Raw genomic sequence first — 26,327 nt, forward strand, 5'->3', positions numbered from 1 at the left:
CCTGCCCAGGCTGCGGTCCCCGGCCGCCCCTGCCCCAGGGCCGGCGGCCGCCGAGGCCCCACCGGCGCCCCGGCGTGCAGCGCCGCGTCCCGCAGCATGCCACTGCCCCCTGCTGGAACAGCCCGCTTCCCACAGACTGCCCGCTTTCACAGACTGCCCGCTTCGGAAACCGAGCGCTGGGATGCCGCCAGCGCTTCTGAAATATTGTTGTCGGTCCACACTCATCCAGTAAATTAGTTCTACGTGTTCCTTTAGTTTGGTAATGTAAATGTCAGTCACCAGGCAGGCAGCACAAGTCACAAATCATTCTTGCACTCACGCAGGTGGGGTAAGGGAGGTGCAGTATCACCTCTGAACACTGCAGTAAATTACCCAAGACAACACGTCATTTCCTCTAGGAAAGGAGTCCTTCCTTATACCTGTATTTTTCCTGCAGTACCGTGTCGGGAAAAGAAAAGAAAAGGAAAAGAAAAGAAAAGGAAAAGAAAAGAAAAGAAAAGAAAAGAAAAGGAAAGGAAAGGAAAGGAAAGGAAAGGAAAGGAAAGGAAAGGAAAGGAAAGGAAAGGAAAGGAAAGGAAAGGAAAGGAAAGAAAAGAAAAGAAAAGAAAAGAAAAGAAAAGAAAAGAAAAGAAAAGAAAAGAAAAGAAAAGAAAAGAAAAGAAAAGAAAAGAATCTGGTCAACCGTGTTCAGGAAACTAACAAAGGCTGCAATAGGGACTGGTAGAGAAGAGAGTGCGACTGCTTTTACACACTAGTAAGAAATGTGAAGAGGTAGAGCCACTTCAACAGAATGTCATGTTTAGAAGTTCAGACGTGGTCATTGTGTAAACTTAATCACAAGCCACCATGTGCTAAACCTGCAGTTCAGAAAGATTAGCAGAACATGTCTTCCGTAAATGGATTAGGATCAGAGTCGAAGTAGATGAGTGCTCCTGATCAAACACAGACATTAAGTTCTCAAAACATTTTGTACAAAAGATAGCTGGAGCAAAACATCTAAGCAGCTTCAAAATGTGTATCAGTGTATGAAGGGAATTCTGCCTCCATGTTCATGATTGGGGACCATGGAAATGGGATTTAAATTATTCTTAAAATAGGATCTCTACAGCCAGAGATAGAAAGGGAAAAGTATTTTAGACATATAATTTAATTGTCTAGATTTTACAAGTGCCAAACAGTTCCCTCATGTGTTACTGTTGATGAAAGGTGTCATCAGTTACATCTGCTTTGTGAATTATGTTTATACTACTGCTCTTTGTTCTGTTGATTTCATTTTCCCTCCTTCATTCTGTGTAGAACTACCATCCTATTTTAATTCTCTTTATATAGATTGTTGCACACTTCTTTTTGATTTCCAGATATGTTTCTTTCTTAAAATAAAACTCCATTCAAAAAGTAGTAGCGAGATTATCTATTAACATGAATTTCACAGATTCTACTCTTTGCACTGTGAAATGCAAAACACATGCACCCTATAGCAAAAATGCTATAGCAGAAATTAACTGCAGTTGTAAAACACCAGTTTACTTTTCTGGCAGGAGTAATGGTTTGAGCACACTTAAAAGCAAAGCAAGCTTCTTCCAAGCTGTCTCAATGTAGCGGTTGTGTGACATCAGGTTAGTGCCCAGGACTACAAAGGAATGTATTTGCACCTGAATTTGGTCCTTGAAGGTTTTCGAAGTGATGCTATTGAGGTCATCTAACTTTGCAGAGAGGAAAGATACTTGTAACTTTAGTAGGCAAAAGCATAAAATCCTCAAGAGAGGGTAGGCAGATTCACTGTATTATTTTTAAAATGTTGTAAATAAACTGGGATCATGGAAAATAAGGACTCTGGGAAAACATTAATGCTGAATTACAGTAAGGAAAGCAGGAGAAACTCAGCCTCATAGCAAAAAGCTTTTGTGTAGCTTAGGGCATTAATGTTGTAACAGTGTTAGTGGTTACTGAATGTTTTGTTGCTCTGCTGGTTTTCACATATGTGAAGTCACATAGATACTCCTGACAAAAGGCATATTCTTTTCCATTTGATCTGGCAACATTTTTCTCATCTGTTCACAGTTATGGCTCTATATATAGTCAGTATTGTAATGTTCCACACAGCTGACTCTGTGAGGATTTATGTTTGTTTATGTCCTTGCGTATTTTTATAAGGCTCAAAAACTACCAGGCTCACCACAGAACTAGTAAAAGTTAGGGGTCACACAGAGCAAAGGTTATAGCTATTTCAGATTATACACAGATGAGAGTTGTGAGCACAAAGAAAAAGAAGGAATGAAGAAAGGCAGACTCATAACAACCTTACGTGACTACTCAATTAAGCTGTATGCGTCAAGTCAGTTCTGTTCAGACTCATTTCCTATTCCAGTGGGGCTAACTTACGCAAACGTGATTAATTTGCACCGCTGCTTACCTGGGCTGTGGATCAGCCATACAGCTTATACATGTATCTTACCACGTATGAACCAAGGCAAACACAAATCAGGCAACAGGCAACATCCCTATAGGCAATTTGCTACGCTAACAAAGAATAGTGCCCTCAGAACAGAGGTAGTAAAGCATACAGTAGCACCTAAAGCTGTTTCATGAAATACCACTGTATCATACCAATTAAAGCCTTTCAGCATGCAAAGCAGTCATTGATGCTATGAAGAGACGCTTTGCATCATGGTTACCAGAGCTGCTGGAAAACTTGCTGAGTTGAAAACAAAAGAGAAACTAAAATTAAAAAGACAAGGAGACAAAAAATCTCCAAGTTTATCAGCAGTCTGAGGGAAAAGGGAGAGTAGAAGCACATTACTGAGCAGGAAAGCGAGTGGATAATAGATGATGTATAATGAATTGATAGATACAGCACCCTTTCATTGTTTCGGTCGAACAAACAATATAGTTTAACAATGAAGATGAGTCATTTTAACAAGACATGAGCAGCACATGTACAATTTGAGTAAAAACCCTTAACAGGTGTGTTAAATTCTAAAGGGCCAGATGGAATTCATGCAAAAGTGGTTTTTCACAAAACCAAACAAACAAACAAAGGCAAGCAAACCATAAATAACAGCCTCAAGCAGTCACTGTTGAAAGTTATTTCTGAGAAGCCATGCCAAAAGAGAAACTTAAGAGGACTTTTGAAAGATAAACAGTCTCAACATTAAATGTAGGAAAAATGGGGCCCAAAATAATGACAAACCAACTAACCTAACTTCATTTTTAAAAAAGATTCTGAAATAAATTACAAAAAAAAATATTTTAAAATATCTAGAGGATTGGAAAGAGAGAACAATATAAATCGATTCTTTGATTTCCATTTTTGACAAGAGATTTTACTTGCTGATGACTGGGAAGAAGTAGATGTTGTATCATTTGACTCTGGTAAAATTTTTGACAGAGGTCAATTTTAAAGAATACTAAGGAAGTTGGGTGTCCTAAATGATACTACCCAGACTCCTGAATTATTAGACTTTTTGAAAATGCAGTTGTATAGTATATCCAAGCCTAGGCATGACACCTTTAGGAAGATGTAAATCAGTTGGAAGAAAAGACTGGGGAAGAAAAGACTGCCTATGAGAGAGGCCAAGAATTTGGATACAGTCTGAAAAACAGCAAAGGTATACTGAAAAATCCCCACATCCAACTCTTGCCCAGTCGTTACCAACTGATTACGAACAGTTGTTCTACTTTGATGAAGAAACAGCAGAGAAAATTATCATATGGGAAAGTAAATTTAGGCTGGCTATTGCAAAAGTCTTTAGTCTAAAGGAGGTCAACCCTGGGACACTGCAGCTACCTCAGCCCTCCACTCTGGCTCTAATTTGATGCTGAGTATCTGTAATTGTGGATTCTGATGCAGTTCAGTAATCAGAAGATCTTTTCCTGCGTTATCCTTTTGAGTAATCGCTCACAGTTCACCAGTCCCTCGACAAATTAACACTGTTTGCCGCAAACAGCTGTGCACCAATGCTCCACTCCTCCCTCCCTGTGATCCTGGTGGTGGCTGGCATTGGGTCGTCCTGCAAACGTGAGGAGATGCACTTCAGTACTTGTGCACACAGGCGGACAAGAACCTACTTTCTACATATGCATCTGAGAGAATGCTTATAAGGAGTAAAAACGTTCCCTTTCCAGACTGCAAAGGAAAGCCTTATAGTGAAAACTGCACGCCAGCACCGGTGAGGGGCACAGAGAACGTGTATCTTTCCCAGAGATGGCAGATCTTCAGGAGTGACCATGTGCGTTGAAACTGCGTTTGTGATGCGTTAGAACTGATGGCTGTAACGATGACTGCGGGTTCTGTCGGCGGGACCTCGCGGGGTGAGCCGCGGGACGGCCGCTTCCCCACACAACCCCGCGGCGCCACGCACAGCCCCGGCCCCGCCCGGCCCCTGACGTCACTCAGCCGGCGCTCCCACAGCACCGCTGCGTCGTGGCACGCACCCGCCTCTGGGCGCGTGACGGAGGCCCCGGAGGCCGCGCTGCCCTCTTCCGCCCTCACCCTGCTCGGCCTCTGACGGGAACCGAGACCGGCGGCGTCACTCCCACAACTACGCGTGCGCAGCTCGGCGGCGGACGCTGGGGCTGACGGGGGACGCTCCGTCCGGGCGAGCCCTGAGGGGCAGGTGGCGGCCGCCAATGAGCGGGCGGGCTGTGCGGAAGTCCTGCCCACAACGGGGAGGTATTGTTGTCGGTGACGTCACAGGCGGAGGATGCGGGCGCCCCATTGGCTCGGGCTCGGCGGCCGTGCGCTGGGATCTTAAAGGGCGACCGGAGCGCGGGCCGCGGCGGCCGGGCGGGGCCCATGGCCAGCACCAGCAGCCACCTGGTAAGTCCGGGCCGCCGGGCGAGCGCCGCGGCCGCCACTGGCGACCGCAGCTCCGCGGGGCGCCGGGGGAATGGGTAGGCCCAGGCGCCGGGGCTAGCCTGTGAGGAGGTGGCCGCCCGTGCCCTATACGATGCCGGGCGGCGACCTGGTGGAGTTTCGTGGTTGCCACTTGCCTCGCTCTTGGACGGAGAGTGCGGCCGGGCGAGCGTTGCCCTCCGCGATGCCGACCTCGGCTCTGGCGCTCCCGGTCCGCGTTCCGCTCTCCTAGGTCGCCGCGGGCCTCGCGGGAGGGCCCTGCCGGCCCCCGGGGCGGGAGCGGGGCCCTGAGGCGCACGGCGGGCGCGGTGGCGGGCGCCCCAATCCCGGCCCGTTGATGGGAGGAAGCGCGACCGAGGCGCCCCGCGGCTTCTCGCTGAGCTTCGCTCTCGGTTCCGGGTACGGGGCGTTGGCGTGTCTCTGCTGGGCCGTCTCCCACCGGGAGAGCCGGCGTGGTTGCCCCGCGGGAGCCACTTGTTGCTCTGTAATCGATTTCTTTAGTAGCGGAAGCAAAGGCGTGAGGAAGAGCATGAGGGTCGTCGTAGAGCGCAGTTTCGAACACAGCTGTTCGCATTAGTCTGACAGCGTAAAACTTTAACGTTTTGTGAGTTCAGACTAATATAAGATGGAGTTATAGCTGTTACAAAGAAGTGGCAACGGTAAAACTCAGCTTGCATTTACACGATTTAGTTAGTGTAGAAATCCCCCCAGGAAAAGAGTGTTCTTTACAAAAATAACTGCTAGCTTTCATCGATGTCAGCGTAACTCAGTGACAGTGATACGTTCCTCATCCTTCTGTGTGTGCTGCTCTGCTTTTGGCTCTCATCATCTTTCTGTTGGTTGCAAGCTGCCAAGCTTCACTCTACAGCGCTTAAAACTTTGTCACTGGGTGAAGTGGCTAAGGAGGGTCTTCAGTAGCTGTGTGGATTCCTGAAGTACTGTTTCAGTGTGCTCTCCTCTGTGTGCTCAGTGCTTTTTTTTCATCAGTGTTGTGCATTAATAGTATTTGTTGACTGAAAGTGAGGGTTATTTTGTGGAAGAACCATACAGGGGAGGATGTGAAATATTGCATTGAGAATTATGAAATAAAACAACGTTTGATTGTTGAAGGAATGAATTTTGCTTTCCTGCCTCTTGATAGAGCTGTATATGGCTGCTTCTCAGTATCACAGATGTCTTCTGTTTACTTGAACTCTTCAAAAACAAAGAATATACTTCACTTTGTGCCTCTGTCCTTGCTTGTTGCATGTCTTTTCAGGTTTTTATGTCCAAAATATTTTTATTCTTTTTGCTTTTCTATATGCAGTTTAGGTCTCTATCTGTAAAATACAGAGACAAAATGAAGAACAATGTTGACGGTAATTTTTGTTGAAACTAAAATACTTTTTCAGGGTAACTTTTTTAAAACTTCCTCTTCCATTCTGCCTAATGTTTCTCTGATAAGGTGAATGTACTGACTGGCATAGCAGATAGAAGTGACTTGATTCAGCTAACCTTTTTGTAATTCAGATGGTATCAAACATGAGAAATCTAGTAGTTCTGAGACTCTGAGCAAGTTCTTGTTACTGTCTGTGTGATGGTATTGATGAGTTCAGTCATTATTTTACTGTAAATGCAAAAAAAAAAACCTTGGGGGAGCATAGTTTTGAAAGGAATATTCCAGCATTCCTTTACCAAAATAGTTAATATTTGTGTATGTAGGGACAATTTCTAAAGCATTCTACTATTTTATGAAGATGTGATACCAAGATGAGAACTGCACTTTTAAGAAGGAAGCACCTTGAGTCCTGCTGTAGTTGCAGGTGTCAATATGGTCTTAAGTTATTTGCTGTTAATGCTGTTGTTATAAGTATATTTAGTCCCATTAAGAAGCGCTCTTCCTCTCAAAATTAAGACTCTGGAAGAACAGTTAATTCCATTGTGATTTTCACCAACATCTTAGTGAAAAGTTTAACTGCTGTAGTCATTAGATCCTACTAGTGTTTCAGACAAAGTATAGTCATGGGTTTGTCCAAACAAAACTGCTAGCTTTTTTCCCTCCCGTGCTGTGTAGCTGATATATTCTATACTTTTCAAAGAACCGAGTACTTAGAGTGAGTTCTATGTCTATGCTAGGAATTAGACTACGCTAATATTTGTAGTTATTTGTAGGTACAAAACTTTCAGACAGGCTTGAGAGTTTTTTCCTGCATACCTATCTACTTAATATTCACTTGGGCTTTTAGCATAAGGCTGTGACTAATTTTTATCACTCATGCATAGACTTTTAACTGGCCTGAGTTTTCTGTAAACCTCTTACCAAATCAGGCTGCAGGAATGAAAACAGTAAAAGATATAGATGTTGTAATAGTGTTCAAATGTGGAAAAATAGGAGACGCTTAAGAGGAGCAATTCTATATATGCATTTATATTTCTAACATAAGAAGTACTGGTAGATAGCGGAAAGGAGATGATCCAGAAAATAATCTGGATATAATAGCAGTGTTCAACTGAGCAATGAATCTACTGTTCTGGTAGGCTTTTTTAAAGCAAAATATTCTCTAATTTATTGGTCTGTTACTTACAGTGCTAATGTCTGTTTCATATATCTCTTGAAAAGCTGCAAGTACATTGCTGTATCTAGATGTTTTAAGACACCCTGCAGACTCTGGCTCATTTCGCTTCCTTAAAGCAGCTCAGTTGAGAGGCAACAGTGCAGAAAAAACTTGGAAAGTGATGCTGAGTATTGAAGTACATGCAGGAATTTTGGTATCTAGGACATGAAACCAGGGGTGCAGTCACTTGGTTAGACTGAAAAAAAGTAATAAACTGGTGAAGTAATAAAAATAGGTTTGATCTATGAAGGTGTGAGATATTTTAGTAATCCCTGTTTTTCTAACAATAAACTTTATTTATTTTTTTCCTAGAAGAGCTGTATGGATTGCTGTAGCACTAGCACATTTATGGCATCAGAAAATAGGCAAGTGAGAATTTCTTTTTTAATATGAAAAAAGGATATCTTCTATGATCTTTCAAGCATAGTGATTTCTGAATTAAGTTAAATTCCTTCTCCGAGTTCCTCATATTGGCTTCATATAAATTCTCCAAGGAGTTATTGTGTCTGGTATTTCAAATGGGAAAACTTTTTTTTGCAGGTAACCAAGTTAGTAAAGGAGCAAAAAAGGGGAAGGAGCAGATTTTTTTCTTCCCTCCTCACTTCCCTTTCTGACATTTTGTTTGCAGGTAAAGTTGTGAAAAGTTCCTAAAGTCTGGCTAAAGTGTGAGAAAGGACTGATCACAACAGGCACAAGGTCACCTGTTTGGTCTGGAACGTTATTTTCAATGCCTTACGGATTCTACTCAACAAGTGATGTAGGAAATAACTGGTTTATTGTATGGCTAAATGTTGAAGTTGTGACTTGGTTCCTGCTTTAAAAGGCAAGCTGTAAATACTTCACCTGGCGAACATTCTGTAATTCTCTATGGTGAAAAATTGCAAGGATTAGCTTGCTTAGCACATTCTTGTGAAAAGAAAGTATTAAATTTGATATTCAGTTCTTTAGTAATCCTGTAGGAATTCAATTTACAGTTCTTGACTATGCTGTCCAACTTTTGTACACTCCATCCACATACTGCTACCTCTGTGTGGCTGCTTCTCAGGTATTCACCAAAACTGTTCTCTTTGCCTATTGGAATTGCTAACAAGGAGCCTGGTATTGGAAGTCCTTTTGTGTTTGTTAGCATGAGCCCACATCTATGCTGCACAACACCTCTTAGTACTGGTGTGCTTCATGAGATAAGGGATGGTGTAGAATGTGATCTAGACTATTGCAATTACAGATGGCTTTTGTTTTCGTGTGAGCTGGCTTGGATCTGTTTGTGTGAAATGAATTCTGAATGGCTTGTTTACATAGATAGCTATTTGGGCCATGGGCTGACTTTAGGTTCTTAGAGATTTTTGTGGTTTCCTGTTTCTGATCTGTTTTGAGGCTTGGGGGTGGGGGTGGTGGAAGGAGGCTTTCTCTGCCTCTCCAGGTGTTTTTAACTTCAGTACTTTGCTTAGCAGTTGAGGAGCTTAGAGAGTAACTAGCTGATATGGAGGTTCTTACAAATCCTTTCATTAGCTGTAATCCCTACCTGAATTTGGATTTAGAATTATGGAAATCAGTGGCAGGAAGTTACACTGTATGTATATGCTTGTCACATTTAGAAAAAGGCATTTGCATTAACTAAAATGTTTGGGTCAATATTGCTCTGTGAATGAGAAATTCGTTTCTGTAGATACAAAATTAATCTTGTGGATTATATACCTCTATTCCTTAAATCAAGAGTCAAAACAATCTAGACCTTCTCCATACTTCCAAGTCTTTCAGCATGTTTTTACTGATATAACATGAGTCTGATTTCCTTGTTACTCAGTTATGGAGAAACCGTGCTATGGATTTACTGCAGAAAATAAGGAACTGGTGGTAGAGGATCAGCTATGAAGACAATAGCATGTCAGAGTGGAGTTTTGTTTCTGGTGTTTTCAGGTGGTTTTATACTAACAATACAGTGTGTCTCCCCAGACTCTAAAACACTTCTTTGTATGTCATCAACTTTGTGAGGATGCATATCCAGGAAGCTTAAGAATAAAAAGCAATTAATTTTGATTCTTCCTCAAAGTTATCTTCTTGATTGTGTTTCAAAGATAGGACTTGTTTCTTCTAAAATTGATTTCAAGCATGAGGCAAACAACTGCCAACTAGATACTTGAGTCCTTTTTTTTTTTTTAACAATCTACTTGTGCTTTACAGTAACACTAAGAAAAGTCCCTGAAAAAAACAAATTTTGCTAATCAAATTCTTATAGGTTATTAGAGCATGGCATTATGTCAGGCTTAGCCAAGGCTTTTATATAGTTATTTCAAGGAGATAAATATCTTACAATGATTTATTACAAATATTTTCAACATTGCCTTTGTATCACTGTATTTTTTTCTTTAAATTTAATCAGGGCTGTTAATGTATCAAGCAGACTACATCAACTTGAATTCTTTTTGTACTTCTGTTTGCCACTGTTGCAAAAAGTCTCAGCCAGTTTAGGTAGAACAGTGTCTTTAAAGAATTATCTGTTCCACACTTTTTTCTGTTAATACTTTAAAATCTTTAATCTTGAAATGCATTTTAAGGAAGCCCCCTTTTTTTTTTTTCGGGGGGGGGGGGAACAGTTTTATGCAGTGCTTCAGTGGCTGTATTCATCTAGTATTTGAGAGGTTTCAAATGATATTGCACGTGAAGGTGATCATAGTTACTTTGGTGGCTTAGAGCTTATATTTCTTCAATCAGTTAGCATACCAGTCCGTTAAAACAACAAAAGAATCCTCTTTTTCTACAACTGAGTGCTTTTGAAAATTGCATGGTTTATTCTTAAAATGGTCTATTAAGCAATAGATTTTTCATGTGGCAATTTCTGAGATCAAAAATATTCACTACAGATAGATATATGACTTCTGATTCTTTTGCAAACAAAGATGTGTTAAAATAGCTTTTATAATTGAAGTATGATATTTCAATCTGTTCTTTTAAGTGCTGTCATCAGTAATCGTTTATGGAACTTGATCAAAGTATAGATTTTGACAAATTATTTGGCTTCTGACTGTTTTGCTGGCTGTAATGTTTGGTTTCATCAAGACATACGGAGTTGATGAGTAATTTGTTGGATTATGAGCTAGATCTTAACTTCTTTCCAGTAATCTTTGCATACCATTTGATCATGAGGTTTGAAGGAGTGCTGATGCAGCTCTACACAACATAAATGCAAACCACTCAGCTACAGAAAATTAATGTTTAATGTTAACCATTTTAAAATGTCTACAAATAACTACAAACATCTACAAGTAATACTTGGAGTAGGAATTGTTTACTGTAGTTTGAAGAAAATCACTTGCTGTGATCTTCAAAGAACTTATTTGTAGAAAAACCAGCTTGTTGTCCCAGGAAAATCTTTGACAACTTTGTAACCTATCACAGTTTTTTGGAGAGGGGTGTTTGTTCTTAGAAATGGCTGTTGATTTTATTTGTTACAATTTTGTGTTAGACATTTGAATTATCTGCCTTCAGAAAGGTTGAACAAGAGCTGTTATTTCAATATAAACTTTACTTATCGTGGTATGTTGTAAATTAACAAACTTGTTTAAGTAACTCCCTTGTATAGTGTTGAAAACTCATTTTTTTAAAACAAAAAGCCTTAATAGCACCTCTTTTGATCAAATCCTTTTTAGTTCTCTAGATTTTTTTTTTTATGCTAGTTTGCACTCTACTGCACAGAGAGAAGTCATTTAAGTATGACTTAATGTTTTAATCCCAGAGAAGAATGGGTGTTTGCCAGTGTAGTATTCAGTTACAGGGATTTAAAAAAAAACACATATATTCCTTCTTTTCAATTAATGAATGTGTGGTTCTTTAAAGCCTGCAGTATTTTTTCCCCTCAGACTTCAACATCTAAAAGCATACTTCTAAGTCTGGTTTCCGTGCTGTTCCAGTCTAGTGATATTCCTTCCTGATTAGGGATATACATAATCTTCTATCAAGCTGAAAGTCTGATCAGAGTATGTTTTTTTAAGTATCTCCCAATTACTGTGGTGTGTTAGGTTTTTTTTAACATGACTGTATGTATTTAAGCGTCGGAGTTAACCTGTTAGGTGGACAGTCAGTTCACTAGTTTTGTAGTGCCTTCAAAAGTACTGCTGAGGCTTGACTCATGTCCATTACATGCTCATTTTCTGTTACATTGATGATACAGTCTGACAGCAGCATCTAGTGACATGAATGAATTTTCTCTCTTTTTCTTATGCAAATACTTTAATTCCTTAAAGGTTATAGTAATGTTGGCAAATAGATGTGTTATTCAACTCTTTAATTTTTCTGACAAACTTCTAAGCGTATGCACACATATACTGTTTAATAGGTATGTCTATATACACACATAACTTTAATAGGAAGGGGATGATGTTGGTCATTTAGCATAAAGTCTTGACAGTCTGTTTTTAGACAGAAGTCTAGAGAATGGATATGAATGTATAAGATGTGAGAATTGATATTTGCTGCAGATTCTGAAAGCACACCAAATACTATTGTTCTGGGTTGCCTTCATTCACGGCAGTCACTCTGATGTACCAGCATACAGAGCTTACAAAAGGAAAGCTGGTGTCGAATATTGATAGGGATCACATGATAATCTTTATGCTTCCTGCAAACTACTCCAGGATGGGACTAGTGTGTAATGGAAATTCCACCTGTATTGTTCTCTCTGTTCTGGAAGATGAGACTTAGCTGGATAGTGTTATTCGGAATCAGTGTTTCTTTGTATCTTAACTTGCTGTTTTATAATTGTAACTGCACTACCATGCTTTGCCTGCCTTCTCTTTTTAGGTACTATGAGAAACAGTTTAAGGACATAGATACTAAGTTGAGCCTGAATATTACTTGATGAGTTGTGGTTTTAATTTTGAGATATGCTGGAGCTTCCAGGGTGTGTTGCATTGTAGCCTTTGAAGTGAAGGCTATTACAAATAGGTATTGAAGAATCTGGAGAAGGTAAACATTTTCATTGTAGCATATGAGGAGGGAGGAAACCAGTGGGAAATCTGTGAATAATATCTATTAATTGCCCCTTCTTGTGCTTATGTGTCAGGATGTGTCAGATGCAATTGCTGCATCGTCAACCCTCTGAAATACCCGCATGCCGGGAAAAGAATATAGTAAATAAATCTCCCTAGCTATTCATTTTCCCTTAGTATTTTGCAGATAAATCCTTAGGAGTCCTCAAGTTGTCAATTGTTTAAATTATAAGCAAAAGGAAATAAATTTCAGGACTTTTAGCTTGTATGATAACATCACTGTAATTTACAAAACCTCTTAGGCCAAACTTATCAAGTCTTTATCATAATCTTAGTATTGATAAATAGTAGCAAGTCAGCTTTATCCCTAAAACTACAAAACACCTATCCAAAGAAAGAAATTCCCTTCTCTCGGTGTGAAATAGAGGCCTTTATTCTTCCATAATTGCACAGATAAATAGATGGGTTCCACGTTTTTACTTGAAGACAAGTATATTCATTTGGACATTGAATCAGGTTCGTGGATTCTGGAAGATCTTCCTGTTTCCCTATTAAAAGGCTGTATTTGGCAGAGTTATAAAAGCTGTGATTGGATGCTATGACAGTAAGGAGGGGATCTTATAGTGTGTCTTGTAATATCTGTTTTGAAAGGCTCTCAAATTCAATTTGCAAGTGAAAAGATTAATTTGTAGATATTCTAGAGTGCTGCTATATTGCTTTGAGTTCTATAATTTCTTAAGCAGACTTTGCTGATCACAGAATCTTAAGGGTTGGAAGGGACCTCAAAAGGCCATCTAGTCCAACTCCCCTGCCAGAGCAGGAGCACCTAGAGTAGGTCACACAGTAACTCATCCAAGTGGGTTTTGAATGTCTCTAGAGGAGGAGACTTATCAAGCCACCTGGGCAGCCTGTGCCAGTACTCTGTCACCATCACAGTGAAGAAATTTTTCCTTATGTTTCTTTAGAACCTCTTGTGTTCTGATGTAGGGCATACATGTTTGTATTGATTTATCTTCATGTTAGTCTGTGAACCTCTTATCCTAATTTAATCTAACACTTATGACATACACCACCCAGTAATTCTTGTATTCATTAAGACTTATCTTGAATTGCAGGTGATCCTAATTTTTTGAGTTCTGTGTTCTCTGATGCCACAAAACAGGCATATTCTTTAATAAACATGTCTTTCAGGAGATTGATCCAGTCAGATGATTAGATGTTTTTCCAGAAGTCTTGATTTTCTTCTGAAACTGATTTGTTTTGTTTTTATCCTTAATATTTGCACAGTATTAGTGGCAGTAGGACTGTGCTTCTGATAGATGATGCTTTCTAGTTCTATATATTCAGATATGGACTAGCTTAAGTTCATTATGTACTTGTTTCCCACTGTTATGCCTAAGTTTTTTGGGCCATATGTTATTTTGTATTAATGTTTTTGGTTGAAACAAAAGTAAGGCCTCATTGCTAAATTTACCAAAAGCTGTAGTGATTGCTTTAAGAGACACACTTTTCTCCACATGGTATGTGGTTTGGTTTCCCTCAGTCTTTAAATTTATGCAATTTTTCTTTTTCTCTCAAGCTTTTTGGTTTGAGAGGCAGTCCAGATGTGAACTTGAAGAGATTCTCATTTGGTGATGGCTATTAATTATGAGTTGTTTAAGAATTTAACAAGTTCTACTTAGACTATGTCCTGCATACCTCAATGGTATTCTGTATTTTGACGTTACGTAATGACAAGTCCAATGCTTTATGAATGTCTATCTGCATTGCTTCCGTTTAGTAGACTTGTAATAGTTTACCATAAAAATCATTCATGAAAGGGTTATGCCAATGTTCTAGCTTATAGACCCTCATTGGTGGTGTTTATAATCAAAGCAATGTACCAGTTGAAGTGTAGAGCTCATGTTGCTTTGTGTAAATAATACTTTCTGTTAGTGATCCGCTTCTGAAAAAAAGAAACCTTGTAGGTAAGTGATAGGTTAGGACCCTATTCACACATTCAATTCTTTGACAGAAGTGAGATCCTGCAAGTTCCGGTGGTAGCGGTAGTAGAGTTTGTCATCTTTAGGGTTCAAAGTTATCTCAGGATAGAAGTGCAATGTACTGGAAGCTTCAGAAGGCCAAGTCTCTACAATTATTTTTTACTGCTGTTGGTGCTAATAGAACTATATCAGCAAAGCAGTGTAGCAGATCTTGTGTTTGGGGGGAAAACGCTGGTAGAGATGCATTTGTGCTTCAGAGCAGTGTGATATGTTTGAAGCATACTGTGAGCTTAGGTACGTTAAAAGTTGTAGTGGTAGTGCTGTTGTCAAAATGCTGGGAGCTTTGCCTGTGACTGGATTTTCATTCAAAAGGGACAAGGAAAGTATAAAACGAGTTGTAATGTTTTTTTTCTTCCCATAGTGATACCTGGTGGGCTTTTGCATTGTCTCAGGTTTTATTCTCTGGAGCTTATTTCTACTGTTTACAGGGAAGAGAAGAAAAGAACGAATAAATACTTACTTCATGTGGCATGTAAATAAAAGGAAGTCTGTTTCTAGTGATTTAATGAAAACTAGTTAGTGAAGATTTTGATGTATCTGTTGATCTGTAACTCCATTTACCGTCAGCATATTTGCTATTTTCTTCCTTATTAAGTTTTTTGACTGGTATGTGTCACTAAGAAGGAAACAATTTCTGTATGGAAGTAAATTGGGAGCTATACCCTTAAGAGCCTGGGAAAGTACGTAGTGTTAGAGACTAGTTTTTAAAAGCAGAGAGAATTATTAGATCAGTGCTTATCAGTGTGGTCCTCGCATATGCAATAGGTAAGTCTGTTGTTGACAGTTGCTGGAAGGAGAGCATCCTCAAATGTCTGGGAATTGCAGATGATGTTTAGAAGGTTTTAAAATTATTTTGTGATTGATTTTGTATCTCACTAAAAAAAAAAATCTGTATTTAGCAGAAGCAGAATCTTAAATATTTTTGCGAAAGAGTGACTGTATAAGGTTAGACTGGGTAAGCCAGCCTGTATTTCCTCATCTGGCATATATGAAGACTTGTATGTAGAAACATATGTAGCCTCTGCAGACATGGGTTTTTTTAAATCTTTCAAAATAAAACTGAGAAGGTAAGTAATACAGGATGCAAAATACTAAAGTGTGGAGTGTGGAAAGACTAGTGTAGGAGTGCCGTTTTCTACAAATCTTAAAGTTCAGTATATCTAGTTTTATAGTTCTGTAATTTCTTAGGCAAATTATAAAATCTACGGCATTTTCCTCTGTCCTTTTTGTTCTTAATCTTGACTTTCCTTTGAGAAAGTCAGGGGACTAATTGACGTTATACCTTGGCTGGAAATAGCCCTCTATTTCTACAAAGTCCTTCACTCCTGATTTTTCTTCCCTTAGGACTTTTCTATACTTGATAGTCATTGTGACTTAGTTTCAGATACTGTATAAGGAAATATACTGCATCCAACACCTTTTCCTCTCTTTCTGTGCTGTCTAGTGCTGCTGTGGGATTTTTTTCCTTGTTTGTTTTTTCAAGGTGATCTTCCTAGCTGCAGCATCTAGTTACCTGTATTCTTATTTATCTGTATCTACCCTCAGTTGCTTTAGAGTAGGCTGATGGGAGCCAGTCCATCATTTAAACCCTAATACTTAGTCTGTGTGCAGGTGGTTTTTTCTTACTGTGTTTCAATGAATAGAATGTTTCTCATTGGCATCACTTCAGTTGTTGAGCGGTCATGCTTGTGTCAGCCTTGCTGCTGTTTTGATGGGAGGGGCTACAATCCAGTCCTAATCCTAGCTACTGTGCATCTTTAAACAGGCTGCTCATTGAATAGCTGTCTGAAGGAAAGTGGATTCAACAAGACCATGACAATGTTAGGAATGGTAACTAGTCTGGGGAAGTTGTCAGATAAAATATCTGCATGGAAGGCATAAAAAGAATTGTAACTTACAACACGTACTTTAATGTGTGATGTTTTCGTAATAACAGCATCAATATACTCCGAAGGTAAGAGTGCTGCATAACTGATTCTGAGTAGGGGCATATACTGCTCTCTGGGGAAGCTAGTGAACTTTTAAAGTAGAATTCTCCCATCTGTCTCCAAGTCTTCCCCCAGCCTTGCTGCACTTCTGACATCACAAAGGCTGTACAAAGTGTAACAAATAGCTAACATTATAGGCAGATTCCTCGTCAGTCTCTACTGTATCATAAAGCTTAGACAAAGGTCTGATAAAAAAGGCTGTTACTCATTCTTGGTATGCTGCCCTATCAGTGTAGTCATAGTTCTTGGAAAGAGCCCTAAGGAGGTGTAGAGATTCTGGAACAAGTAGACTGCACTCAGATTGGAAAGGGAATCTTCTCTTGTATTTCTTGGAATATATTGTTTATGGTAGTTGCTTAATAATAGTTAACATTCAGTCTTCTAGGAATGTATCTAGCAATTATGGAGACTGGAGAAAATGGAGACTTTTAGCTGTACTCTTTCTGACCTTGTTACCTTTGTCTCAATTTTGAAAGTGTATGTTTACATACCTAGAAATATGTTTGTGTCTCATTATTCTGTAGTGCCACTAAATGTGTAAGTAAAGTGTGTTTCTGAATTGTATACTATTTTAGCAGTAAGGAAAGGCTGCTTTTCTCTACTGCACAGAGCACAGACAAGGGTGTAGTTGTTGATTTGGGATTTATGTGCCTTAAGCTCATATGTATATTTGAATGCAAGTATGATTCCGTTCTAAAGTGGTTTGTGATAGAAATGCAGGAAATTGTTTTTAATCAAATTGAACATCATGAAATAAACATTACTTCTGACAAAAGCAAATTTTAATATCAACGTGAGGTACAACACAGAGTAGGTCAGGGTTGTATAATACATCTGTTTTGAGGTTAGGAGATTTTTACTAAGTCATAGTTTCATTCTGCTGATGTATGTTACAATACAAGAAAATATAAGAAAACAATGTTCAAACATGGTGTTAATTTTCTTAAATATTCATTTTTTGTATTATTTCAGTTTTTATTGTCAGTAGTAGTTCAACATCTCTCGTATGTGTTTTTCTGTCCAATTTTAAGTAAAATATTTGAGGCAGACATCTGACAGACTAATGGAGTTACGTTATGGACAGGGAGGGACAGCAACTTGTCAAGTTTCCTTGGTCTTTCTTGGGAAAAATTGATTAAAAGATACCAAAGGACGATTTGCTTTGTATATTGCAATAATCAATATTTGGAGTGTATCTTCCTGTACTTTCTGTTTTCTGGGCTATATCTGGTTCTTGGTGTTGGAACTGAGATGTCTTTATGTGACCATATGTACAATTTAACTAGTGTAATCTTCTTTATTTTAAAAGGTCACGGACCAGATCATTCTTCAAAAAAAGTGTTAAGATACTGCTGATTGTTAAAGCCTCCAGCCAACCTGCTTTTTGTATGTTTTTCTCTTTTCTTCCTGTCCTTTCCAACATATATTAAAGAGAAATAGTACTGGAGAAAGTGAGATTTGAAGTAAAAATATAGGCATGTATCCTTTGTCTCCATTAAAGCTTTCATGCTTTGCTTATTCATTTGCATTTTACAGTAACTTGGATCTCTAAACTAATGTTACTCATGAATACAGGTGGTCATTGCAGAAACAGAGAATTCATTCCATTTCAGGAAGGCTACTACTTGTTAAGATTGGATGGATGACTCTGTCTCTAAGCATGAAATAAAGTTTAAAGATCATGTTGTTTGTAGGAGAGTATACCGTGAAATATGATACCTTGGTGTTAGGAAACACTTTTTTCACTTTGAAAAAGCATTCTTGAATTAAAATGTTCATGCTTGTAACTTAAGGCTACATGTATGTAACCTAAACAGAGTTGCTTAACAAATTAAGAGCAGCCATTTCCAAGGTAAATACTAGACATTTTAATGATAACCCTTTCAAAAGGGACTTTATTTCCATATGAGCATCATGTAAAGTGCAGGTGTATGTGGTAATTATTTGAAGGTATAGTAACAACAGTTTCATTTCTCTTTTCAGTATGATGCTGTTCCAATTCAGTCCAGTGTGGTGTTATGCTCCTGTTCATCCCCATCAATGGTGAGGAACCAACCAGATTCCAGTGCTCCATCTGTCATTTCCACCTGTGGCAGCAGACAGGGATCTAACATGGAGAGCACTGCAGCTGAATCAAGATCTAGTTCAAACTCCTTGCAGCAACATACAGGACAGCAGCCTCCACAGCCTCGAAAGAAACGACCTGATGACTTCAAATTTGGGAAAATTCTGGGTGAAGGATCTTTTTCAACGGTAACTTCACTTTTTATAAGAGATTCTAGGTATCTTGGATAGACTTCAAAATTTGTTGTGCAAGTAATATAAGATTTAAGTTTGGGGAGAACGGCTTGAAGACTAAATGAGCAGGACATAGTGTTTTTAACTATTAAAATTAACTGTTGAACTAAATGTGGGTGCTGATTTTTTTTTTTCAAGTACCTGTTAAACTTCCCAGCAGTTCTATTGTATCTTCATGACCCAATGCTTGGATTTTTAGGAGGCATTGCTTTCTAATGTAAGTTTGATAGCATCATAGACTATGTTAAGATTTTTTCATATAAAGGATTGGAACTGGGGTAGGAGTTTGTCATGGTAAGAACTTCTATTCAATGTCCTATGTGTGGCCAGAGCTACTGCCAGATGCTTAGGGAACAAAGTAAGAACAGTGATACTTCTCCAGTGTTCTTTCTTAGCTTCTAGTGTCATGGCCCTCAAGGACTTTGAGCCACAGTTAATATCTTTGTATTCGGTAGCCTTAAATGAGTTGTTTCTCACTTCTCACATCCAGGGCATTGCATGAGAATGAATTACTGAAGTGTTACCTTAACCCCTGAAGCAATTGATACCTTCATTTGGTGTTTTTGTAGCTGTCTCATCATAAGACAATAAGTAATATTTCTGTATCTTTTCCACTTGTTGCATATACCTTTTGGTTATTGACCTCTATTGGATTTTTCTCATTCTTCCTATACAGTCTACTGTGGTGTTCAGGAAGCAGGGCTCTAGTAGTTATCAGGACTAATTGCACTTAAATACGTAGTTTGCAATTTGGAGGTTTCCCTAAAGTGTCCAACAGAGTTCCTGCGTACACCAGAACACACTACTTCAGTGAGAGACTTAATTTCTGCTTGTTGTCCCTGAAAGTTAACACTATGTTCCTTGTAAATATAGAAATTCACAGACCCTAGCCCAGACTCTGAATAAACTTGTATTCCAGCATTCTGCTGCCTGTTCACTGGTAGGTGTAGGGTTTTTTTGATCCAAGTGTAAGTAGCTGAAATGCTTTTAAGTGGGCAACAGGATGGAGACTGAATACCATGAAAATATTAATCCCTGTGTAGCCTTATTCTTCTGAGTTTTGCAAGCAGAATTTCATTACCATAATCATACAGGCCTTGGTGCTAGAGAGTGTGTATTCATGAACTAGTTCTTCCTGTCTGTCCACCTTTGTCAACCTTAGCAGTTTTGGTCTCTTATTGCAGTGCTATGACTTTAGAAACTGATCAATAGTTTCTGGAATGCCTTTCATGATGATCAGACTCCACAGAAGATGCTTGCTTATACTCTTTCCTTTGCCACTGAACAGGTTGTAAACTGTTGCTGGAGGAGACTTAACAGTACTTGCTTATTATTATGTTAAAAAAAGTATTGTCCAGTCCTGTCTTCAGAAACTGGCTTGAGGTTGCAAGAGACCTCTGGAGGTGACCTCGTCCAAGCCCCCTGCTCACACAGGACCACCTAGAGCCAGTTGCCAGGACTGTGTCTGGAAAACTTTAGACTACCTCTAGGAAAGGAAATTCTGTAACCTCTCTGGGCAACCTATGCCAGTACTTGGTCACCATCACAGTAAAAAAAAATTCCTGATGTTCCACTGCTGAAAAGAGCCTAACTCTATCATCTTTATGCTGCTTCTTTCTGTATTTGTATACATGGGTGAGATTTCTTCTCACTTTTAAGTTTTTTCTTCTCTAGGCTGAACAATCTCATTTCTCTTAGCCTTTCCTCAAATGAAAGATTTTTCCCCTGTTGATGATCTTAGTAATCTTTCTCAGCACTCTCTTGTAACTCCATGTCTGTTTTATTGAGGCCAGAACTGGACACAGTACTCCAGATGTGATCTTAACCAGTGCTGAACAGAGGGGAAGGATCACCTACATCAACATACTGGCAACATATCTCCTACTGCAGTCCAGGATACCATTCACCACCTTTGATCGGAGGCACATTGCTGGCCCATCTTTAGATTGGTGTCCTCCAGGACCACAGGGTCCTCTTCTGCAAAGTTGCTTTACAACCTGTCAGCCCCCAGCATATTCATGGGATTATTCTTTCATAGATAGAGCCTGAAGTTCAAAAAGGGAACTGCATGGGATTTCTGCCTACTCAGTTCTTTAATCTGTTGAGGTCCCTCTGGATGGTAGCATAACCCCCTGATGTATCCACACAAGAGCTCCTGATCTGTGGGACATGTATCTTTGTCCTGTGAAAACATCTTGAAAAGTGTACGCTTTCATCTTACAAAACATGGTTGTGGAATCAGAGATAATGATTATACTCCCCAGGTTCTTCACCACTATTCTGCCTGAAAAGTGTTGATCTCAAAAAGCAGGGGCCTTCACAGTACTATACCTCCAATAACAGCTTCAGATTAAAAATAAAATCATTTACTCAAGGTCATAGTGAATATATTCTGTGTTCTTGGGCTTCTATTAAGCTTCTCAAAACTCCACCTGGTGCCAGTGCTGTATTTCAAATTAAGCAGAGATGTACATGATCTGGCTTCAGGGAATTTTTCCTTAGTGTTCTGAAATTTTGTGGGACCTTCTTCTGCAGCTGTAATTGTTCTTGGACCTGTGCTTGATATTACAAATAGGCAAATGCAAAGACTAGAATTCTAATTTTGGCTCTGCTCTTTTAAACTATTTAAAATCTATGTGCTTTTTAGAGCTTCAAGCCTCTCTTGGAATAATATCAGTTATATGGTGGCAGAATTTTAATTCTCATGTTTGGGTAGTCATGTCATCCTGCTCACCTCCATCTCTACTGCTGGTACATATTAATACACCTCCGGCCTTGATTTTGCCTCCATCTATAAATTCGGCCTCTCTTAAAAAGAGGAGGAGTTCTAAGAAAGCATGAATGTCTGACCAAAAAGAGTTTAACAGACATGTAGGTGAACCTGCTTCTGCAGAGGGGTTGGACTGGATGATCTCTGAAGGTCCCTTCCAACCCTACCATTCTATGATTCTATGATCAGACTGAAGAATGCGTTCAGGTTTAAAGTTGGGCTTGGCCATGAGCACGATGTCTGCAATTATGTTGTCAATTATTTCTGCTTTGTAGCCTCTGTTGACGGTTCTCTGTTCCTCTTATCTCGCCTTCCTCCAATTTAAGATGTTTAACTGTTTCTTGCCTTGCTGTTGTCTGAATTTGCAACTTACACATTTACATGTTTTTTGTATGCTTTTGTTTTTGTGTTTGTTTCTTTGGTTTGGTTTTCTTTTTTAAGCTACCTGTCTAAAGTCTAATTCCTTTCTATAGAATTTACATTCCTTACTCATATTCCTTCTTCCCATAGGGTGGATAAGATTCAGGCCCCTGACAGCAGAGACATGGTATTTACATGCACCTCTGTGGGTTTTTCTTTCTTTTTCTTTCTTTTTTTTTTTTTTTTTGTGATTACTGTTTATGTGAATTATTAGTTGGGAGGAAATTAGGATGTATGATGTATTCAGATTTGGTCATTAAGGACTTGAGGGTACTCAAGTACTCTGTCCTGTGAGCTGCTCAATATGAAAGTAAGTATGTGAGTAATGATCTGAAATCTAATGGTAAAAATATTGATACCATGCAGGACTGGAGGAGAGTCAGTCTTTGGACCTACACAGCTTAATTCAATTTTGAGAGTCATTAGCCAGGATATATTTCACCTATGGCAGTTGATCACTTCTGCTTCTCACAGGCAAGATTGCCCATTGGATTTCTGTTTTACTGATAGCACTGAATTTTATGAAAATGTAAAAGTATCAGTTTTCAAAGTGCAGGAAGTTAGCACTGTGTATCTGTGGATATATTTAATAGCTGACTCTGAAAGTGATTTACTCTTGTCAGCTTTAATCAAGTAAGCCCACAATTAATCCTGGCAACAAAAATTAGAAAAGTTAAGAACATTCTTATTTGATTGCACAGCTGTAAATAATGTTACCTGTGTACACAGAAGGGTCTCAAATTCCTTATGCAGTGATGCAGCTTGTAGCAGACTGGTTGTTTCTAGTGGAAATTTTCATTGATCAAATACAGTGAGCTTCAATATGTTTATAGATAATGAATCTCTTTAAGACACATCTTTAATTTTCTGCTGCTGAACTGAGATTTCAGTTTCTTAATACTGAAAGAGTGCAACTGCATACACTTCTTTCACCTGAAAAGATGCCTTGGGTAGAAGCTCTTTTACCTAAATGCCCAGCATTTGGTATCATTATGTAACAATATTTTGGAGTACTCCATTGTAACTGATTTCACAAGGGGTTAGAATATAATGAGAAGTGAATTAGAAGCAAACCTGGTGCTGTGATTTTTTTTTTTTTTTTTTTTTAAAGTATAATGCTGAGATTCTGTCAAGGTATTGCAATGGATATAAACTTAAATTGAGAAAAATGAGAACTGTAGTCATCTACTATTACAAAGTTATTGCTCAGATTCCTGCAAGAGGACTTTTAGATTGTCTTAAAACTTAACTTTTATAGAAGCTCGTTCTTGAAGACAAACTTTAATTTGTGTTCCTCCAAAAGCCTTCTTAAAAAATGTAGAACTGCTTGCCTGAAACTCACTTGATTCTACTAAGTGGAAATCTCCCATTCCCTTTCTTGAAATCTTTTTCCTAACAAGCTGTAAATAGTTAAATGCTCTATCTCACTTCTTTTGATATTTCAGATAAAATTTATTTTTCAATCTTTACCATTTATGTTGAGTACTGTGACAGTGAGATTTTTATCAATGTTCCTCTGCACTTTTTGCCTTTTCTTTTCTCCTTTCAGAAGATTTGGCAATTTACTGTGGCTTATGTTACAATCCTCAGAATACTTCTGGAAAAAAAATGATGTAAATCAGTGATTACCCAGTCAAGTGTATGTATTTTGGCAAAACAAGTGCTGTTACACTGAACTGAAGTTCTGCAGAGGTCTTGCTGAAGCCGGCATAATATGAATGCATGCTTAAATATTTTCCTGATTACAGTTGTGATAGAATACTGATTGTCCAAAATAAGCTAAGTACCTACTGGAAGATGAAAATGGGTGTTAGCGTATTTCTTTAATGAATGGTTACAATATATTTTCTCTCCTCTGGTAACAGGTTGTCTTGGCTCGAGAACTGGCAAGTTCTAGAGAATATGCCAGTAAGTATTGACTCCTTCAACATGAACTTCTAAAAGATACGATATCAGTGTTGTTCTTGTAGAAAACTCCAGTTCAAAAGACAGTTAGTAGTTCTATGTTAATTTTATCTAACAAAGAAAAAAACCACCCAAAATAAAACCACCCCAATGAGTTACCTATGTGGACTTCATTTTGTTGAACCTCTTGCATTTTCACTCTTTCTTTCCTTAAGTTAAAATCCTAGAAAAACGTCATATCATAAAAGAAAACAAGGTGCCATATGTGACACGAGAGAGAGATGTAATGTCCCGCCTGGATCACCCTTTTTTTGTGAAGCTCTACTTCACCTTTCAGGATGATGAAAAGCTATGTATCCTTTGTATGTTAAAACCTGCAGTAATGTTGTCTTAAAAATAAGAATCCCCTGGTTTGGTTCCTTTGAAATGCTGTTCAGCGAGAATGATGAAAATGTTCTGAAATGTTTAAAATGTCTTAATACTTTAAAGTTTTTTGCAGTCATGCTTTTAATAGAAATCAAGCAAATAGAAAGAGTGTGCTCCCTTGAAGAGTGAGTGACGGGAGATGGGAGAGAGGAATAAAACAGTAACTTTTATTGCCCATATACTAAATGCTAAAGGGTAACTTACACTCCCTATTTTATTTTTAATACTTTAATCTTAAAACTGTTGTATGAGAAATGTTTTAGAAATGTTTTGTTTCTGATATATACAGTAAGCCACTGCAATTTCTCTGTTTCAAATAGGATTAGCAGCTATGTTTACTCCTGTTTCTTATTTCAGCTATTAGATCTATTATTTTTTTCTGCATATAAAAGTGCTTTCAGAATAATCTCAATAATAGAAAGCTGAAACTCTTCTATTTGGGCCACTTTCCCCCAAGTTATATCTCTAGCAGTAGTTGCAAAGTACAGTTTAATCTCAAACTCATTAGTTTGCAGTTGGCTGCTTTTTTTGTTTTGAAGAAAATGTTAGTCATGTGAATTTACTCCTAAAAGTCCTGCTTTAGGGGTAAAAAGATCCGTCTATTTCTGTTCTCAGTAAGTAGCTGTCTTCACAGAGGCTGCTAGCAATGCTAACAGCTTCTCTATCATCTATATACATATATGTATACGTACATGCATGCACTAACAGAACTTAGAGGGATTCTCTTTTAATGTGAATATTTGCTTATTGAACACTGGGCTGACTTTGGAACTTTCCAGATGATGGGGCAATTTTAAACTTAGATTGAATGCTCATTATGGCTGGAAGTAGTTTTTTGAGGGCACTTATTCATATAGTTTAAATTAATTTTTCAGATGACTGGGAAAAAACCCTACAAACCTAACCCTTTTTGTAGCCTTTACAACACTAAGAAATTGACCTGTGTCCTAGGTGGTTAATATAATAAAAACATTGTCTTAGATTGCTACCATTGAAGTTTCAAATTAACCAACTTTGCTTTTTCCCTTTTGTTTATGTGTTTTAAGTATAATTCTTTTCTTTGGAATGAAGTGTGGGGATCTTTGTCTTAGAATGGTTTAGTGATGGACCTTAACTATAATTACATTCAGATTTTGGGCTTAGCTATGCCAAAAACGGAGAGCTACTGAAGTATATACGCAAAATTGGCTCATTTGATGAGACCTGTACCAGGTTTTATACTGCTGAAATTGTATCAGCCTTGGAGTATTTGCATGGGAAAGGAATAATTCACAGGTAATACAAAGTGGAGACCAACATGCATTTGGTTATGCACGAGGTATTTTTTCTAGAAATGTTCTTTGTGAAGTCTAAAGCAAACATGGGTTTTGTGGAAAGCTAAGGATGTAATAGTATTTCATTTACATCAGTACTGTTGTTAACACAGGGATCTAAACAAAGGAAAATGTAGGAAGAGAGCCAGTTTCTGTTATTAGACCAACTGTTCTAGTCAGAAAAAGTGGGGAAAACGTTTTGGCCTAGAATTAACATTGCTCAAAGCTTGTATCTTTCAAGCTTGATGATTTGATCTAAAAGTAGGAACTGACTTTTTTGTTTAAGTAATTTTTTTTTTACCTATAGTGTTACGTACCAAAAATAACTAGATTTTTCCTGGTGTGTGATTTTTAGTGTGCAGTGTGCTTTCAAGAAGAGCAAAAGTAATGTATGTTAGCTTTTACTGAGTGAACAGTTTCCACTAGGCTGAAAAAGAACTAGGTGAAATTTAGAGAAGTTCTTAGTATAGGACCTTTGCAGTTGTTCTTCATCTAGTTATAGTGTCTGGATAATTACCTCTTTGATATTCATGTGAATTTAGCAAATTAAAGCTGTAAGTGTGAGAAATCTAAGCTGCAGAACTTTTTTTGGGGTAAAAAATCTACTGTAAATTCTCAAGCAGTTGCTATGGAATGTCAGTTGGCATAAAGATGGTTGATTATAATTCTGATAGTATTGATAGCATTATTACTACTTTCAGTTATATTTAAAAGGTCAAAATGTTTCCTTA

General features: G+C 38.4%; 1 protein-coding gene across 2 annotated transcripts in view; it reads left to right on the top strand.

Annotated features, from left to right (window-relative positions):
- The first annotated feature begins 4,541 nt into the window (after positions 1 to 4,541).
- PDPK1 (3-phosphoinositide dependent protein kinase 1) overlaps positions 4,542 to 26,327 on the top strand; it is a 34,753-nt gene continuing 12,967 nt past the window's right edge. Inside the window, exons 1-6 of one of the 2 annotated variants that reach the window (XM_061992989.1) lie at positions 4,542 to 4,819; positions 7,762 to 7,814; positions 18,448 to 18,717; positions 23,818 to 23,860; positions 24,073 to 24,210; positions 25,414 to 25,558. In XM_061992989.1, coding sequence (XP_061848973.1) covers positions 18,505 to 18,717; positions 23,818 to 23,860; positions 24,073 to 24,210; positions 25,414 to 25,558 — 539 coding nt within the window. In that variant the 5' untranslated portion in view covers positions 4,542 to 4,819; positions 7,762 to 7,814; positions 18,448 to 18,504. The remainder of the gene's footprint in view (positions 4,820 to 7,761; positions 7,815 to 18,447; positions 18,718 to 23,817; positions 23,861 to 24,072; positions 24,211 to 25,413; positions 25,559 to 26,327) is intronic. The other variant, XM_061992988.1, reaches the window with a different exon arrangement.

The sequence above is a fragment of the Colius striatus genome, chromosome 3 (assembly GCF_028858725.1).
Source record: "Colius striatus isolate bColStr4 chromosome 3, bColStr4.1.hap1, whole genome shotgun sequence".
Taxonomy (NCBI): Eukaryota; Metazoa; Chordata; class Aves; order Coliiformes; family Coliidae; genus Colius; species Colius striatus.